Source organism: Anoplopoma fimbria, chromosome 21, assembly GCF_027596085.1.
Source record: "Anoplopoma fimbria isolate UVic2021 breed Golden Eagle Sablefish chromosome 21, Afim_UVic_2022, whole genome shotgun sequence".
Taxonomy (NCBI): Eukaryota; Metazoa; Chordata; class Actinopteri; order Perciformes; family Anoplopomatidae; genus Anoplopoma; species Anoplopoma fimbria.
Genome location: NC_072469.1, coordinates 18,075,544 through 18,095,205, shown reverse-complemented (window position 1 = coordinate 18,095,205; position 19,662 = coordinate 18,075,544). Strand labels below are relative to the sequence as shown.

Here is a 19,662-nt window from a genome sequence, read left to right as displayed (position 1 = left end):
CTCATTTGGATGGCAAATTCGCAGTACAACAAATAATTATTTGGTTTATCATTTTTCATTGATGATGACTAAAAACAACAGCCCCACTGCAGGATACAGTGCCTGCAGATATCACAGGGGAGGCCAGAGAGAATTGAATAGCATGGCAACACTGTCCTCTAGTGGCCAGTGTGAGGCATAACATGCTAAGGTCATGTATCATTTAGTGTTGATTGTTAGTTTGTTAAAACATACTTCACTAACTGCAAGGAAACAAAGTAGCAGTCTTGGATTTATGTGCCATTGTTGTCAAGATTGCCTTTCTTTTACCAGCAGGGTACAGAAATGACAATATTTATTCAAGCATGCATGCATTTACCGAGTCCTCTGACATCTGAAACCTTTTCCGTGTTATTACTTTCCTGGGCATTTTGTAAAATTAACACTAGATTGTGAAAATATGTATACAACGTCTTTGCCATGTCAAGTTGCAATTTGATTGTTGTCTTCAACGTGCATGGGGTTGTTAAGCTATCTTCAAATATGACTATAAGAAGTTGTATCCCACTAAGAACATCAGTTACTGCCAGGAAAAAGTCAGCCATTAAAATTGACAAAGTAAAACTCACTTAATAGGTAACTGAGTTTAAATATTTTCAATACAGCTTCATCAAGGCAAATGGTATCTCGTGAGCAATGTAATAAGTGATCTTTACAAATATTGGGCGTACCACTAATTTGGCTTTTCTGTTAACAAGCCGCGGAATGAAATCCATATCTGAGACATTAGAAGCTCATTAATTGTTTTAAGCTGCCAAACATGTTAGAACCCAAATTAAACACATCACATCCGTTAATTTGGTATTTATTGTAAAGAACAAACAAAAATGTAAATGACAAATATATTTTTCTCTTCTCCAATACATTCATAGAATGTCACTTAACACTCCACCTACTCACATCTCTCCCCATAAAACATTCAGAACCGAAACACCAACACCAGCAGCACCATGCTCTGTATTACCATAGCATCTGCTTTGTTTTATTTCTACTTCTCTTGGATTAATAAATTAAAGACAATGGTACGCATATAATGCAAGATGCTCGTAGGTTTCAGGTTTATTTGCACTGCCCAGATTCTTATAGACTGTGCCGATTAGTATTCAAGTATTCCCTTACTGATTATTTCTGTGCTGGATATTATATTTAATATCTGCTTTATGATGTTTCCATCGCATCCTTATCATCATCATCATCATCATCATCATGTGGATTACATTATGTGGCACAGTACAAGAATAACGTTTCAGTAAACATTATGTACATGTACTAGGAAAAAAAGAAAAAAGAACAAAATTCATCTTGCAAATGTATGCGCTATTTTGTTTACAGTGCAATCCCCATGCAATACCACATGCAGTTATAGAGGGTGCATGAAGAAGACGACCATACTGACCATGCATGACCTTGCATGGTTTCCACTTAATTCCAGTGAAATATTAACACATCCTGACTCTTTTCTAAGATGTGAGATATTGATCAACCGCTTGAGTCCATCCTGTTCCGAACACACTGCCGGTAGTCAAACGGCGACAGTGACAGAAGTATTTCACACCGTTTTACCATGCCAAACTACACTGAGTCTCATTATCCTGTGACTAGCTACAGCGTGCAGAAGTGGGGATGTGCACAGAATTGGTCTGAACCATCAAATCATGGTTACAAGTTGGCACTGTATGAAAATGCTCATGGATATGAAAAAAAATTATACTTTTGGAGTAGTAATGGCTTAAGCACTGGCACAAATACTCGAAATCTTTGAAATTTTAAAACCATAACAAAACAAAAGCACTAAAACAACCGGCCTTAACACGCCTCTTGGTTTTTACATTTGAAACAAAAGGCCAAACAATCACATTAGACAGGCATCAGATGTGGAAAACGTTTTTTTTTTTCCTTTTGGATGTAACAAAGTATTCAGTGTGCAATCATGAGTTGTTTAAAAAAGGCAACAAAAATCAAATGCTGAACATAGCAAGGCGTATTTTCAAAACTAGCAATCCCTGTTTCTGTTTCACAAAACATTTGACAATAGCTTTTGATGTACAGCTCATATAAAGATACATTTGCGATGAAAATTCAAGTACATGTTTCGTAAATCATCGATGAATTGCAAGTTTTAAATTAAACAAATGATAGGCCTACATTTTTCTTCAAACCCTTTGAGGAGATTTGTTCCTGTGTTCAGTGCTGTTAGATGATTGACAGCTTTGTCAGTAGAATGATGCTTAAGAAAACAATTATAACGTACATTTTTACGTTTCCATACATTCCTGTCCACCGAAGAAAAGCCCATAATCCTTGTATCGAGCTGATGAATAAATATGGACGTGTATATTATGTTTAACAGCGGATTGGAAATCATGTGTAAGCTATTTCTATCAATCTGCAAAATATATTTTGACACGTACAGAACCATTACCCTCTGAAACACTGATTATTGTCCTTGATTTTTTACATCAAACTTAAAAATCTGCCAAATCACATTAGTCAAAGGAATGTGTTGAAATCATGTACTGAATTCAATTCTCTGGCTAAAATGTCCAATTCCTTTATGGTAAACACACATAGCAGCATGAAGCTTGTTGGCAAAATGTTGCCCAGGGGGTAACTTTGAACAGCTTGTGCCTGAAAAGATATTCAAAAATAGGAAGTGTGGACGTTATATGAACTTAAGGTCAACACCTGTTGCCTGAATAACTAAAAGGAGTGTCAGATTTCCCACTAACCCTCTTAGCATACACAAGCACTTGAAAGCAGCTGCTCTTTGTCTGTACTCTGTGTTTAATATATGTCTTTTAGGTTTGTCTGTGACACTCCAGGTCAGTTTCACCCTTTAACATGCACTGCACCATGTGACATAAATGATCGCTCCCACAAAACAGTGTCAACAACAAAACTGTGTTAATGCACAGATGCATTTTAGTTTTCCCCATTCTGTGGAATTTCAGGTTGTACACACATTTAATGAAAACTGTCGCCTCACTATTATTAAGGACAACGTCTTGCATTGCTTCACGTCAGTGTACAAACACAGCATTGACATTCGGTTTCCCCGTTTTGAGGGTATTCTGTACACCAGCGACCTTTCATTAAAAACAATATCTTTACTTTTTTGTATGTTTGAAAACTCATTTGACTTGACCCCAGCAAGACAAAAGAAATAGACAACATACAGTGTACCGGGGCCCTTTCAACCCTACATTATATAAATTACACCATTCAAATGCAACCAAAGACTAAATAAACTTATCTTAACTGAATGACAGTGGGCGAGTGATTAACTGAATAATCCATACTTATCTTTCTCTGTGATTGCAATTCATGTAATCTCTTCTGTCAATCGAGTCCCTGCAAATTCAGCTCAAGATTTACTGAGAAAAGAAAAAAAAGCAATGCTTGACCACCCTTCTCTTCAACAGGAATCTGACAATGATATTATGGTACTGACCTGCATGGAGGAATCCCTGAATGTTTTCCAGGTTCCTTTTTAAATCTTTAGCTTACGTTTCATCAAATGAATTCTGGGATTGAAAATAATGAAACAAAACCCCCAAAAATATGAAGTATTTTGTTGAGCACAAAGTATGTAGAGAACGGTAAACTTTTTGACAATTTGTGGTTGGGCTAACAGTCCATTGTCCCAGGACTCTTTTGTGTTGTGGTAAATTGTTCAAGAGAAAAATAATTGGCCATGCACACAGTATTGCTGACGGGTCATTTCATGGCTTCGGGATGGCCAGTTTCAACGGTCCATCGGTCCATCTCAGTGACTGAATTTCCCTCATTACATTCGGTCCTGTGATATCACTCTTCCCTGGTGTGACAGGTAAGCGTCCGAGCTGCTGCTCCCCAATGCGCTGAGAGTGACGTCATTGTTACTCTGTTGTGGCTCTCTCACCACTGACACCCTGTTTCCTTTAATCCACCTTCCCGTTCTCCTGAGGGGGGGCGGCTTTGCTCTGACGTGCCGAACGCAGCACCTTGTAGCAGCCGCGGGCAATCTTATGCATCCACATAATGTTCATGATGTCCAGGCAGATACTGGAGCCGATCCAAGCTACACGGCCACCCCAGGGCACCAGGTAGAACGCCTCGGTACCATAGACCGCGTACATACGAATGTAGTAGACTGGCATGACGGCGATGCGGACCACGAAAAAGACTACTGCCATGGCAACGCCATTCGCCATGTTGGGCCGGGAGGACTTGGGATAACCTAGTACCTCAAAGAACCAGCTGAAACATAACACATGGGTAAGAAAACAGAGTCTAGCATAATATGCAAATGTTGAAGACAATCACAAGTAATTTCACTCTTTAGATAAACAGTTATGGGCCTGCTGTCTAAAGTATCTCTGGACTTTAACGTATCTTATCTGAACACAAAGAGAACATCCAAAGAGCAATGGATTACCTTTGCGTAGTTAAAATTCCTAACAATAAACAAAACTTCTGAAATATAATGTCCAGAAATATACATTGAGCTCCAAACCGGAATTTTACGACCCAAAAGCCTGGGCCATTAGTAAACAGGTACGTACCGCTGGTTCACACATGGTGTAGAAAACTCAGCAAGCAGGCGGAAGTTAGCAAAATAAGGCAACATTCCTTCGCCCTGGAAGAACAAGGTAAGAACAGGAAGACAACGAAACATGAAAGGGACAAAAACAAGACAGCGAGTCATTTGGATCAGCAGGTCTGAAGCTGATTTTACGCCAGCTCCTCAAAGTAACCATGTCACTAAGGTACGTCTCCAATTCCAAGGAATCTTTAGACATAACTATATTATATTTCTTATTCCAAGACATACTTAAATTGTGTGGGGAACTCAAGTCTAAAATTAGATAACGTCCTCCCAAATATAGACCTATTTGGCAGATCTAAGAAAAGAACCTTCTCCTTCAGGGCACACAATTAGTCTTCAGCTAAAATTAGATTGGTCTTTAATTTGATTTCCTAATGATTCATACTCTTCTTCTATGTGAGCAGTAACTAGTCCTTACTGTAAAAGGAGCAAAATAACAGATTAACTGAAATACATTGTGATCTAAGTCAGTTGTCCGCAGTAAGGGCTTGTTGACACATTTGTCTTAAAATCAAAAGGGTTCATTCCCTGGGGAGCATGAACAATTTAAGGATTAATTCTATGGTGACCAGGAATACTGAGCAAAGTTAATGGAAATTCAGCTTTAGAATTTTTGGGGACATATCTTGCAATAATACAAAAACACCTTGTGTTAGGATGTCCAACCAGTGTTGATTTCAAGGGTCATCAATTGAGGCAATTCATTCCTCAGTGCATGTTATATTGACCGAGAAAGCCGAGTTATCTTACTCACAGAGCCATGCATTATGCGTGAACTTCTGATGGCCGGAACATATCCTCTAGAACTGCTGATGCTACCACAACCTCTGCTTCTCTCTGCTGCATTTCTCTGGGCGCATACTTTGGCTCGAGTAAACACAGCTGTATATTCGAGTTAGCCAAAATACTGTAAAATGTATCCACATCCATAACATCCCCTGCACTCATATTTTGGGTTGCCATTTTTGCTGTTGGAAATTAAGCTAGGCTGTAGTTCTTCCTTCCCACTAACTGAGTCACTGTTGCGTCAAATGATGGCACTGAATGCAGAAGATAAACACATTACATTACATTACATTACATTACAGTCATTTAGCAGACGCTTTTATCCAAAGCGACTTACAGGAAGTGTATTCAACATAGGTATTCAAGAGAACTACTAAACACATTTTTCAGATGCAAACTCAACTTTTCTCAGTCATTATAGCCACACTGAGGAATCTATTGTTTCAATGGAATACATGTACCATTGACACTGATTGGACATTCACATAAATAGGTGGTGAGTTTTCCCTTTAGAGTCAAATTCAATGGAAACATGGCCAGCAACTCAAGGATAACACGAGAAAACTAGAGACGTATAAAACGACCAACACTGGACTTACTTTTAGAGAGACAATAAACACAAACTACTGCTAACTCACATATTATGTCTTTTCATCAAGACAGCAAAAACACACACTGTGAAGACCACACTGCACTGCAGTTTATCTGAATGACATCTTGGCATTAAGAGGGAATTGAGCAAATATCAACACAGCACAGAATTTGATACATATAATGTACAACCATACATTCATTCAGACAGCCACTATTTAAAGGAGCAACCAGAAGCCATGCAGAGTAAAAAGCGATATGTTTAACTGCCAAACATGTCATTGTTTAGAAGTTCAAGGCCTGAATTCCATGTTGTATGAGATCATCTTCAGCAGGTTTCTACTTGAACTCAAAACTGGATTATGAGTGCTCTTAACAATTGCTAATGAAGATAACCACGGTTCCATTATTACAAATATACAAACTACTAACAGTGTTTTTTGACCTGGACTGAGGCGAGTATTAAGCCCTTGAGTGACCCTACCATATGATAAGCTTAAATAGTCTAATTACCATTCCAATTGAACAATTTTCAGATGCTGCTAAATTGTCTTTAAATAGAGTTTCAGGACTCCCCATCTTGGACAGTGTGGACCCGGCCTACCTTGCTAAATGAAATTGTTAAGATCAAGCACTGAGAACTATAATGGTGTTAAAATTGTGCGATTAGCCAGATACATTTGTGTACTGACTGAAAGGCTGAATTATACTGCTGTGATCTTCATCTTAATTTTAATTGCAATAAAAATAGTTGGAATTTGACTTATGTTTTCTGGTATCTGATTTTGGGTCTAACTCTTGACCGTAAAAATTCAGAACATAGGTCAAACTCAAAATTAAGATACAAATCACAGCATTCAATTTCACGAAAGACCCTCAAAGATCTTTAAAGGTTATTTGGCTAGTGGTTAGGCTTTAAAAGCGTGTAAAAGAAGACTTACCGTCAGGGCTGAAATAAAAGCTGGTCATTAAAACATACTTACTATGTGACACACACAGGCTAATCTGCATTGCAGTTTTTGTACCGTATGATTTGAACTTTCCACCTAGCATGAGCATACTAGTACCTCTAGGAACTGGTAAGTCCATACTGTGACTGGGCATCATATCTGCTCAGTGCAACACAACAGCAATAGTAGCAGACAAGACAGGAATACGGAAGTCCCCATCTAGACCAAGACCTGCTTTGGGTTTCTAAATGACACACAACCCTTTTGGTAGTTTTTTGCATGAACGGGGATGACACAATCCGACTTGATGTTGGCAGTTTTTGCATGTAGGGTTTGAAGAGGGGCTATTTATGTTAAAATCAGCGGAGGACACAGAGACAGAAAGACAGACAAACAGACAGACAGATATATTAGAAGAAAAAAAAAGATGCAACCACATTGGGAAGCAAATATGAAGCAACATTTACAACATTGAGAAAAAAGCATGCATCTAATAGCTACATAGCAGTTAATACATTATCTTTTTGATTAAGCTATTCTTGACTGTTAAAACACACAAAATACAGGTTAAGCTATCGAAGAAAAAAAAAATCATACCATTACTTGAACACTGTTTTGACAAGCCATTAGCGACCGATTAATCAATAATCAAAGCACACCAACAAGCTTATGATCTGAAGTTTGTTTTCCAACTTAGTAAATTCAGTTAGGCCTTAATTTGGCTGTGTGTCGCAGGGTTTAATATTCATATTTTGAGTAGGTAGAATTTATTGTGTATTTGACATGAAAACTTCCACATAAACACACCCAACATAGTAACTAATAAGACTTTGACAACATACGACACATTTGACTGAATACAAAACTAAATAAAATGAAAATGACATCAAGGGTTAACCACTTTTATTGGAGTTTTACCGCAAATGTGATACGGCTACAGCACTGTGGCTCGCAATATGTTTTCTGCCACCATTGACTAACACAGAGCATTCATTCTGTTATCCAACATGAATTTCAGATCCAGTCTGAAGGAAACAGTCATGAGTGTCCAGTAACAGTATGGCGTACTTCGTTTCATTTATCTAACTGTTTTATATACAGGGGCTTGCTCTGTTTCTCCAAAATGAAAGGCTGGATTTCCATTCCTTTTTTTTTTTTTTTTAACCAACGATGTGACACTTTTCTAAATCGTATTATTATTTGGAGGCAGAGATGTGGAAAAGTGATATTCCTCATTATCAATGCAATGAAGACAGACATAAAAAACCTTGATGCTAATATGATTTGAGTCACATTAGAGATGAAAATCAAATCTGTAAATCCAGCCAGTGACTGGAATGTAGTAAGGGGTAATGGAAACCTGGACTGGTTAACGCTAAAAATGTCGCTGAAACCAAATGTCCATAGTGTTTTACTGCTTTTGGGCAACGTAAAAAAGGTTAACTCCAAGAGAAGTTAAAGTATGTGGACTCAGGTAGAGCAATGCACACTGAGTGTCCTTTTGCATTTTCCTCTATATAGAAAATATCGTTTCCCTAGGGGAACAAACTGAATTCCCTGTAAGTTTGCTTAACTAAAATAGAAAAGGTATAAAAGGAAACTTTTCAGAGCATTTATAACAGAAATTCCGTAAACTCAGAGAACACCTGATAGAATACATTCAACATGGTATTGCTATCTGGTGATGCACTATCATGTTGGGGTCATGTGGATGACATTATTTGAGTGGCTTTGTCAGTTTTTCCCTTATCAGAGAATCCCATGAAGGAGTATAAGGAGGAGAAAGAAGAGGCAGAACTAGGCTCTGGCACAAAAACAGACAGGCGGCAGGTAATGTAGATAGGCAGGGAAGTAATTATGAAAAAGTTAAACACTGTTTGCTGGCATGCACAGTGACAAGATAAGGATCCCTGCCTGTGTAGAATGCTTCAGAACTGCAAGCATGCACACGGTGGTTACAGTTTAGCATTCAGCTTCGCTTAGCTCAGCTTACGTCAGATTCACACAACATTAACAGGGGGTCGGTAAAAGAAACAAAAAAAGCACAGAAATTGTAAGGGCAAGGTGAGGGGGGAGGGGGTCATCAGCCAGTACCATCATTGAGCATTCCATGCAAAAAATACCATAGTCATTCATTTCCATAATACTGATCAGCAGATCCTGGCGACCTAGAGGGTTTCAGATTGAACCAAGAGTGAACAGCACTGCCCATGAATGCTGAGTACACTAAACTGTCTCCATATCTAGATTAGATCCTACGGCATACGAGCAATAACCAGTGCTTCAGAGGAGTTGTGATAATATCATCAGGCTACAATACCCACATTTTGATTTTGTTGTAATCATAGAGAATGACACTAAGAATGCCTTCACCCCACATAGCTGATTTGGTGCATTACAAGAGGCAGCCATCATGTTATTTGGATAAGATTGCTTTTACAGTGCAGCTTTAAAAATTGCTAAACCTGAATGAAATGTCAAACAAACCTGAAACCTACAGTCATGTTATTCCTGCAATCCTCACATAATTTAAATTAAGATTTTGAATCTGAAATTTCCAGGCAGGTTAAGAAATACAACCACATCCTTCCCACATCACATTAAGGGTGAAAGATTTACCGCTTGGGTTTCCAGGTTATCTTTAAAACTTTCACCCACAAGCAGGTTTTTCCATTTCCAGATTTTATCAGCTCTAGCCAGCACTATCTCCTTGAGCTGGTTGTTTCACACTGTTTCCTGTTGACTTTATAATAATTCCAGAAAACTTGTTTTACAACTAGAACCATATAAAAAGATCCTAAACATGAACTCGACGGCTACATGAATAATATATTGCTAAGAGATTAAAGCTAAAGCAAAATTTCAATATCCTCGAGTTGATTACCCAAGACTGTGCAGGGAAACAGTGACTACTTATGGAGATACTGTAACTCACCAACTAGTGCATTACTTAAGCATTTTTTTACACTTTGACTGAATGAAGTCCATAAAGCCAAAGAGATGGACTTTAAACAACCATATACGGTCTCCTTCTCTGATGTGATTGTACAGTTTACGGTATGTCACTTGTTGCACTTACTGACCTTGCCTTGTGCATATTCAACCGAAATATATTAACTGCATGGCCGCATGGAGACAGTCAGGGACACTTGCTGAATGGTGGCTAAGTTAGGTAAAAGACCCAGCTTGACAGGACACAGCTGTTCACCCTTGGTTGTCTCCTTCCCATCTTGCCTGCACGTTCTGCTATTGGACAATAGGGCACTCACCAGTACATAGTAGTAAGCATACAACGCTGCCAGATGGTGAACTACAAAAAATTTGTCGCCTATCGCCTTCCAATAGTAAAATATCAGCAGCAGATCTGGAAAACAGAAGCACAGGGGAAAGAGAGATAACATGTCATGGGTGAAATCTGCTGTAAAATTGAAATACTTTATTTGAAAATGATCTATTGTCTAGCTGACATGCACTGTACGGCCCCAACTCAATAATAATAATAATAATAAGAACTTTATTTATATAGCACCTTTTAAAAACAAGGTTTACAAAGTGCTTCGACAGACAAGGCAGCAAAACAGTGCAATAGATGAAACATTAAAAACAATCGTTAGGATAAAACTAAAATAAAAAACTAAAATGAAATAACAAGTGACAATCAAATAAACGAACAAAATAAATAAAATCAAGTGAAATAGATAAACATAAAATAGTAAACGAATATAAGATAAAATGGTAAAACCAAATAAAACGAAACATTAAAACGACGACATCACCTAAAAGCCATTCTGTAAAAATGTGTTTTAAGAAATGATTTAAAAGAGATTACTGATTCAAGTGAGTCATCTAAGCATTAAGTTATCACATCTTATTAAAAACTACGTACATGTTATTTTAGTATCGCTTTCACAACCATTACCTGGGTAAACTTGATATTTCTCTTACCAGATATGAGGTAGCCTGTTGTGATGCCAACATTAGTCTTCACCAGTGTAGGGTCTCCCCTGTTGAAAAAACAAAACAAAAACACATTTGGTTTTATAGGGTTTGTGTGAGAGAATCTTCAAAGTCTCTTTTTGTACACTGCTGGTCAAAACTTTGGAATGGCCTGCCACAAAAGCTTGATTGGGTACGGTCATGCTTTTAGGATGTCCTCTTTACAAATAAATGTTATTTTGTATGAAGGTTTATTGTTCGAAACAGTTATGTTTAGGACATGGAGTAGAAAACGATGTACATTGATTCAACCATTCTGACCATTGAATAAGAGTACTGGTTGGCGGTAAACCGGTTTCATCATTGTCACCGCTGCCACGTTCGGCCACAACATGGATTTTGAAATACCGTCTTTACCGTGATAAACACACGCACGTTCTTAGCGCGATTTAAGCATACACACAGGGACGAGGGAGAGAGAGAAGTTTTTTGGGGGGAAACTGTTAAAAAAGTATTATCCCATGTCATGCAACACTGACTGAATGGATGTTTAAATCATTAAATATTCTTCTTTTGCTGCCAAATCTATTTAAAATGTAAATAATACATTTGTTATCTGAATTATACCGTTTCTGTCCTTGTTAAAATAGCAATTACTGAAGGAAGGAAGAAAAGCATCAATGTAACAGCTGATTCCAAACTTTTGAAACACAGTGTAAGTGTTGTAAATGTCTTGACTTAGATCACTCTTGGTGATAGTATCAAAAATGAAACTAAGGTACACAGCACCTGAATGAGTTGAAGGGGATTTCCAATTTCCGTGAAGCAGAGGTGGATATCATCACTAAGCCCTAACCCCATTAGTTACTGCTGCTATGCTTGTAATGCTTGCAATGCTAGAACAGCACATAAAGTTCACATAAAGGGTGGAAGATTGACTGCTTAGATTTCCAGGTTATCTTTGAAACAATGGGTGTTTGATTTCACCCACAAGCAGGTTTTTCACTTCCAGATTTTATCAGCTCTAGCCAGCACTATCTCCTTGAGCTGGTTGTTACACACTGTTTTACTAATGACTTTATAATAATTCCAGAAAACTTGTTTTACAACCAGAACCAAATAAAAAGATCTTAAACATGAACTCGACAGCTACATGAATAATATATTGCTAAGAGATTAAAGCTAAAGCTATATATAACATAACACATTTAAATTTGGGCTTTCCTGTTCATATTTTCAAACAGTACGCCTCATTTTACAAGGAAACAAACACGAGTATTGACAAATTCAACACTATCTTTGGTGACGGGCTTGGCTTTGGGCCTTGGAGTGCTAATGTTATCCTGAACTCTGATATAGGCGATGTCTTGGCTCCAACACAGTGGATGTGACAGTTCGAAACAGGGGTTTTCCTAACATAACCTCTAATCACACATAAAAATGAAGTTAGCTATATGCTAACGTTACCTCTTGACCTTGAAAGCAATGCTTCTTCACTACGGTAGGTAGTCAGCTAATTAGTCGGACATGCTAACGTTAAAGCAGGCAAACTCACAGTTTTAGCTATTTCTTACACTTTTGCACTTGTGTTTTTGGAAAGAGAAACCAACCTTCAAACTTGTTGTATACATACAATGCCTCTTACTAGAACCACTTACACCCTGCTTCAACATGTGGACAAGTCCAAAGCTTGACAGACCTGCCGTGCCTATGGTTGCTAATCTACAACTGGACATTCTGGCCTTTTGTTGGAAATAATCACGCTGTATAAAAAGACCAAGAAAAAGTATGGAAAGTAGAGGTTAAAAATATGCGATTCACAGCCAAACCCTCACCAGACTGGGTCTTCATTGACAGGATCATCAAAGAACAAGATGTAGAGACAGAAGATTCCCACCAACAGTGCGTGAAACGTCGACACCGTCCTGAAATGAAAAACCAAAACACACAGGCGTGATGATCTTCTCCTGTCAGACAAGAACAGTGCTGACACATGTCAGAGATTGTGTGATCAGTAAGGTTGCCAAAGGAAGATTGAGTATCTATCTTTATTCATGCGGCTCTTTTTCGACTACAGGTTTAGACCTCAGTGTGTAATTTTTTGTCATCACAGTGAATCAACTGATTGCCTGCCACGGCTGCACACAGATTGAGACCAATTAGACTAAGAGATTAAACACTGCCGAAGGGTCAGGCAGAGCAGCACACAGTCCCAGTCAGTCACTGAGGCGGTGAGACAGTCCGACAGTTCTCAGCAGTCAGTCAGTCAGTCAGTCAGTCAGTCAGTCAGTCAGTCAGTCAGTAAGACACAATGACAGCCCCACTGCCTGTAAGACTGTTTCATCAGAATCTGTAAAGTCATGGGCCCTCAGAAGAGGATCCCCATAGCCTGGATCCAACTCCACTAATCCTTCCCTTTCATTTGCTCGTAAGCCATGTGACCATTTCAATTTCACAAGTGCTCTTGTTAGTAATAAACGGAATATGAGAGAAAATGAAAACGAGTGATTCATGCGAGTTGGACCAGGCTGTATCCCTTCAAACACTCTTCCCCCCCCTTGACATCTTTTAATCTACAGAAGGACTTTCACTGTACTCGTAGTGCTCAAAGATCACAGCAGCCGGTCTGCCTGTCTCACTCGCTCAAGACACAAACACAATCCTTCTTTTTGATATAATCTATTTGTTCTAACCAGTATCTGCAATGTTCCCATAACAAGTTAGCAGATACAACAGCAAAATGACAACTTGATAACACTTGGTTGTTGTTTAGATAAAATTGTTCATCAGTTTGAACACTGTGCCCTTGAAGCGTTACTACTTGTCCGTTCATTTTGATGGCTGAACTGTGAAGTTGAATTGCTATATCATTGCTTCAGTAAAATGCCATGCCCATGCTTTACAATCTGTAAAAACTGAGGTACTTGTTAAATGTTAAATTATTAGGTTAAAGTGCTGTTCAACATGTTGCCTGCACCTTAAAAAACAGTGGCATGTGGAGCAAACATTGCAAATAAACACCAATGATCCCACTAGTGAGTCAGACACTATTGTCACAGGAAATGTGTGGGTAGACTGAAACAAACCTCTTGCAAACATCTGAACAGAGAGCAGTGTCGCACTCTCTCCTGTAAATTGCATGTAAATATTCGGAACCCATCGTGATCAAAAGTGTGTGTGATGTCACCTTGAGTTCCATTCCACCTTCTGCTTGTCGCTGAGGCTGAGGAAGCCGAGGCTGATGTGAGTGGACATCCAGGGACTGACTTTGTGGAAGAGCCACTGAAAGGTGATGAAACTGATCACCGAGATGGTGAGAATAAGCAGGCTGAATGGGTCCATGGCCACCCAACCCCACTGTGGGAGGATGGAAGAAAAGAAGGTACAGGTTAGAAAGAAGACGAGGAAAGTTAGCCATGCTCAGCTGTTTCATTACAAACTATAACGCATCAGAAAAATCACACCTGTCAGCCAATAGGAGCCCCTTTAGTAGGAGGGCTGCCATTGGCCTTATTCAGAACAGATGGATTACATATTACTGGAAGTGTGTGGGAAATACCAACTATCAAAGATATTTTGGACAATAACAAGTCATTAACTCTGCTCCATCAGCTTCTTTACCTCTTTAAAGTCTGAAAAAATGTATTAAGAGATTATGTATTACCTTTTGGGTATATGTTAAAGAGGAAGTGTGGCTCTTCTGACAATGTATGTACATGTATCAAGACACACTATCTGTGTGCTACAACCAGTCATTGTGGTTTTCATCACACACACAGCTTCTAAAACCACACACACGCCTCCTTTCCCAGAAAGCACTACTACAAAAATGGGCATACCCACCTACTGTATCAACTAACCAGCAAACAGTGTGCTTTTTAACCCAGCCTGGACTTCGCTTTGTTTGCTAATAAAACACACCCAAGTACCAGTGATAAATAATCCCAAAAACATGTCCTATTTAAATAGCCCTACTCCTCTTATATTGATCAAGTTTGCATGGGATTTAATAATGCACTGTATGGCTGGATTGGTTTGACAAATTAAGTGTCAGAGGAAATACTATGAAACCAATATACATCAATATAACTTTTGATACGGCCACATGAGTACGAATCCCCATCACAATGGCAACACTTAAGAGACGTATTGCACAGCTGTACTTTTTCTATTTTTGCGGGTTACGGGAGGCTGCCATCACAGCTTTGCTGTTAGAGCATACTAAATGGAAACAGGTCAGCCGGTCGGTTGGAAAATGTCAGTGGAACATGGATACATGGTATGAAGTGAGATCAGCATGGGATGGTTCAATAAAATCCATTTCATATCGATACATACTGTAATTCAAAATCTAGGATTTGAAGTAGCATGATGTGTAGGAGAACTCTGCACAACGGCAGAAAGCCACCCAAAAAAAAATCTATTTCATCATATCTATATTTGGACCAAAAGTGAGTGTTCTCTATAAGGCAGCGAAGATCCAAAACGAGCAGCTCTGCAGACACACTGGCTCACAGCCAGTAAATGTATGTCACTGACCAAGGTCCACTGCAGCCACTGTGAGTCCGGACCACTGAACTGTTTTATGAGGGCTGCCTGGGGCTATTTGCATATGGACTGGTTTGACTGTGCCAGTTATTGGTGAGATGCCAGGTCAGTTAACTTTATAGACATATTTACTTCTCGCAAGCAGGAGAACAGATCATCTCCCAGCTAAGACGCACTTAAAAACACACATCTCAGTCCCTGGAGCTCTGGCCTTGGTGCCTTTTCGTTCCTGCATTACGCCAAAGAAATGCTTGAGGACAAACAGTGTCTCACAGGATCCCTTTAGCCAAGAAAAAGTCACTAGGGACCTGAACAGCCAATTCCACAGAGTTCACTCATTTAGCCTGACTGTAATGCATTGATGTGATTGAATGATTGAAGTGAGAAACAAATACTTTAATGTAGCATGCTGCAAGGCAGAAAGACTTTTGTTATTAGAGTGAAACTATACTATACTGTGATTTTAACTGAGGGGATATATAGATATCCAGGTAAAAGTGTCTTCAGCCATTCTTACAAAATGCAGAGATTGGTTTATGTACACACATGTTTGTGTTGTGCAAGTTACCACGCAGGACCCTACTGCCAAGGGCAAATGGTTAAAAAGGTCAACTTGAGGATTGAGTAAGATACCACTGAAAAACGAAGGATTAAACAAACACATTTGTCGAGCGTGTTCCTTCAGCAAAGACATACAGTTTTTGAAATCCCTGACAATAAACAGTGAATTGGGTACAAATGTCGTGAGCCGATGACCCACTTGAGGGTTGTTTAGTCATTGCCCTTGATTCAAGATAAACCAGTAGTGATAAACAAACAAAAAAAAGTGGGCAGGAACTATAACCTCCAATCAAGAGGCCAACTATTTTTGATAACACATTTTTTTTTTTCCCCCGTTTGCCCTCAGACCATAATGAAGTCATAAGACACAAGGCAGGAGATACTGACTTTAGAGGAATCACCTTCAAACTAAGAAGTGCTATTCAGACAGACCCCCACTGAATCATTATTGTCAACCCTTACGATATAGATCATGGCATGTTAAGGACTGTTGTTTCGGTGGGGGGGGGGGGGGGGATTTATATTTTCACTCTACAGGACTCAAACAGGTTTTGCTTGAGAGATTTGTTCATGTCCTTACACCGACATAAGGTGAACATGCCCTTGCGTAAGACGGGTGGATCTTTTTTTTTTTTTTCATTATTTTAAAAGAGTAAAACGATAGCCTCCACGGAAAATAACTATAACCTATATATGCATCACATCGCATTTCAGAGATGCTGGACACAATCGATTGCTTGGAGCGAACGATCAACCCGACTATTAGGACGGTGGTATGAAGGTCTGACCGCACACTGGAGGCCGGTTCACGCCGCACTGCATGACCAGCTGCTGCTATGCAATGTGTGGAGGGGGTAAAAAAACAACAACAACACTGGCCTGGTCGTGTTTACGTGTGTGTGTGTGTGTGTGTTTTATACCAGCCGTGCATAATGGAGAGAGTGGAAATAAAGCACGGGCCTACCTTATGACGTTCATTAAGATGATCTGCGCCGCGCTCTCTCAACTGGTTATGGTGTCCAGGGTCGTTCGCGAAGCCGTGTGTGTTGAGTCAAAGCCACAGCCATATCCAGCCATTTTTTAGTTGTTGCTATTATTTGGATAAAACAAAGACGTGTCCGCCTCCTGCTCCTGCTCCTGCTCCTGCTCCTGACGGCTCCGCGGTGTTTACCGAGAATCCCATCCGACACGAAACGTGCATTATTGCAGATCGCGCAGCTCGACGCTCGATTACAGGGAACGATGGAGATGGAGCTGCAAGCTGCAAGCTCTCTCTCTCTCTCTGTGTCTCTCTCTCTCTCTCTCTCTCTATAGGGCTCGAATTACAGCTGCATTCTTAAAGACACACTGCCATGCACACCACCCCAGTGGTCTAACCCAGGAACGCTCACTGTGTCTATTTATAGCCAAGGCCTTGCTGAAGTGATCCGGGGGTAAATCAGACCAGGGTAGCCAGTAAAGCAAACTGCAGCCCACCTAGTCCTAGTATCAATGATTCCTCTGATGATTGGCCCCTCAAATCCAATCCCTTCACTGACACCACTTCGATCTTTGACATTCATCAATGTTTTGTCATATATTTGTCACAGTCTGCATGGCCTGATGAGTGGCCCAGGTGGCTACTGTGTGAGAATTGGTGAGACAGCATCAGAGGGCTGTAAACATGGTCTCTTACTGGGTTGTAGTTTCATGAGAGGCTACATTCATAGACAATTAAAAGGGGACTATTCGAATACAAACGACAGCAGGTTCAACTCCCAGTGTCTTATAAAGCGAATGATGCCGTGGTCCCCTCCCCTGTCCCTTCTCAGATGTCAGCCATAGTGCCGAGTCCACCAATACACATTACCAAAGGAGCAGATGACAGATTAAATGACCAGTGTCAGCAATTTAAAATTATATCGCCTATAAATCGAACGAGAAAGGCCAGTGTATTTACAGCATAGGGATAGGCCTTTATCACAATCAGCAGAGCACTCACACATGAAAAAGGGTCATGTGAATATTCATTCATTCATTTTCCGTAACCTGCATATCCAGTTAAGGGTCGCAGGGGTGCTGGAGCCGATCTCAGCTGTCAATGGGTGAAGGCAGGGTACACCCTGGTAAGGTCGCCAGTCTGTCGCAGGGCTGACATATATAGACAGACAACCATTCACGCTCACATCCACACCTACGGGCAATTTAGAGTCTTCAATGCACCTAAGCTGCATGTCTTTGGACTGTGGGAGGAAGCCGGAGAACCCGGAGAGAACCCACGCTGACACGGGGAGAACATGCAAACTCCACACAGAAGGCCGTCTAGCCCGGGAAATGAACCCGGACCCCTCTTGCTGTGAGGCGACAGTGCTAACCACTACACCACCGTGCAGCCCTCATGTGAATATTGATATTTGGAATTCAATAATAGGAGTGTTTTTTCGCTGTAAAAGAAGCACCTGCTATTACCCTCATATCCTTGTCCTCAACCTTATTGCTGCTGAAAAACATTAACTATGACAACTAAAGCAAACATGAGGAGATAAGGTGTCAAGTTAAGCAGAGACAATAAACATCTGCTGGGCTTTGTGCAACCCACCGGGGGCAATAGACGGCACACATAGTTTTGTTTGTTTTTAACGTGGAGGTTTGTCAGGTCTTGCAGCTGTGATGAGCACATTTCAGGATCAAATACAGACTCCTTATCATTTGTGCCTCTTTGCTAAGGACAATATCCTCAGCGTTGAGGTGGAACAATTCCAAATGGCTGCTTTCTGAGAATGAATTTCTTAAGCTGCGTTTCAGTCAGGCAAGAACTATACCAGGCACTAGAAATTTTTATTACATTCAAACCCATTTCCAGGACAATGTCATGCCTATGGATCTGAAGCAGCATTCACATGCTGAGAGCCCTTTTACATGACTTACTTTCCCAGGACATCCGGATCAACTCGGGGGTTTATGTGGACAATGTGCGGGCCAATTTTTCCAATCTTAAACTACAGGGCCAGTTACAGTAATCATGCTTCTACTTTGACAGGAGTTTTGTCTTGGTAAGCTATTGATTGTTGGTTAATACTGATCACGCCCGGAGGCGTCACCTAAAGGTTATAAAAGAGGAGTGCACGTGGGTGTTCAGCCTGGCAAATCGATGATAAACATAAACATTAACATTAAGGATAATACAATGATATTTTCTTGTGTAACCTGGTCATGATTCCTGGAAAGATACATTGGTGTGGAACTTATACTCAAATGTATTTTTTGGCGCTTATATTTGAAACACGGTAGACATTTTAACAGGTAATCTCTCCAAAAGATGCCAACTCACACTAAAACAATCTAGATTGATAAATAGCGCTACAGGTTATTGGAAAAATATTTTTAAAAATTGTCTGGGGTAAACTGTAAAATGCAACAAGCACCTCACATGGAGGTTTGTGGTTCAAGTATGTGGCAGCAAGCAGCGCTCAACAAGTCATTTTGGCATGTTTTCTTAATCTCCCATGTCATTCCTGCAATTGCCAATTACCATTTTGTTGCTGATGGCAACCTGATGTTGTCAAAGCTATAGTTTCATTCCTGCAAAAGTGGCATTGTAGTTTATTTTGGGGCACACTGGGCAGTGTGCTCTCAGAAACTAACATCTTAAAACTCATAAAAAAGGTAAAATATATAGTTTTT

The 19,662-nt window shown here is 39.8% G+C and overlaps 1 protein-coding gene across 1 annotated transcript; it reads right to left on the bottom strand.

Moving 5' to 3' along the window:
- Positions 1 to 828: 828 nt before the first annotated feature.
- Positions 829 to 17,262, bottom strand: LOC129110742 (TLC domain-containing protein 4-B-like). The gene is made up of 7 exons (XM_054622933.1): positions 16,964 to 17,262; positions 14,078 to 14,247; positions 12,726 to 12,815; positions 10,900 to 10,958; positions 10,224 to 10,318; positions 4,584 to 4,657; positions 829 to 4,278 (listed from the first exon to the last, which is right to left on the bottom strand). Exons 2-7 carry the CDS (start codon positions 14,230 to 14,232, stop codon positions 3,960 to 3,962), a joined length of 792 nt encoding a protein of 263 aa, XP_054478908.1. The 5' UTR covers positions 14,233 to 14,247; positions 16,964 to 17,262; the 3' UTR covers positions 829 to 3,959.
- Between the last annotated feature and the right edge of the window lie 2,400 nt (positions 17,263 to 19,662).

Bases quoted from the DNA above. Each gene is read 5' to 3' on its own strand.
- LOC129110742 (XM_054622933.1), bottom strand. From the start codon at position 14,232: ATGGACCCATTCAGCCTGCTTATTCTCACCATCTCGGTGATCAGTTTC. The intron at 12,816-14,077 runs GTGACATCACAC...TTTTCATTTCAG, and splicing joins AAGGTGGAATGGAACTCAAG to GACGGTGTCGACGTTTCACG. The intron at 4,279-4,583 runs GTACGTACCTGT...GTTATGTTTCAG, and splicing joins ACACCATGTGTGAACCAGCG to CTGGTTCTTTGAGGTACTAG.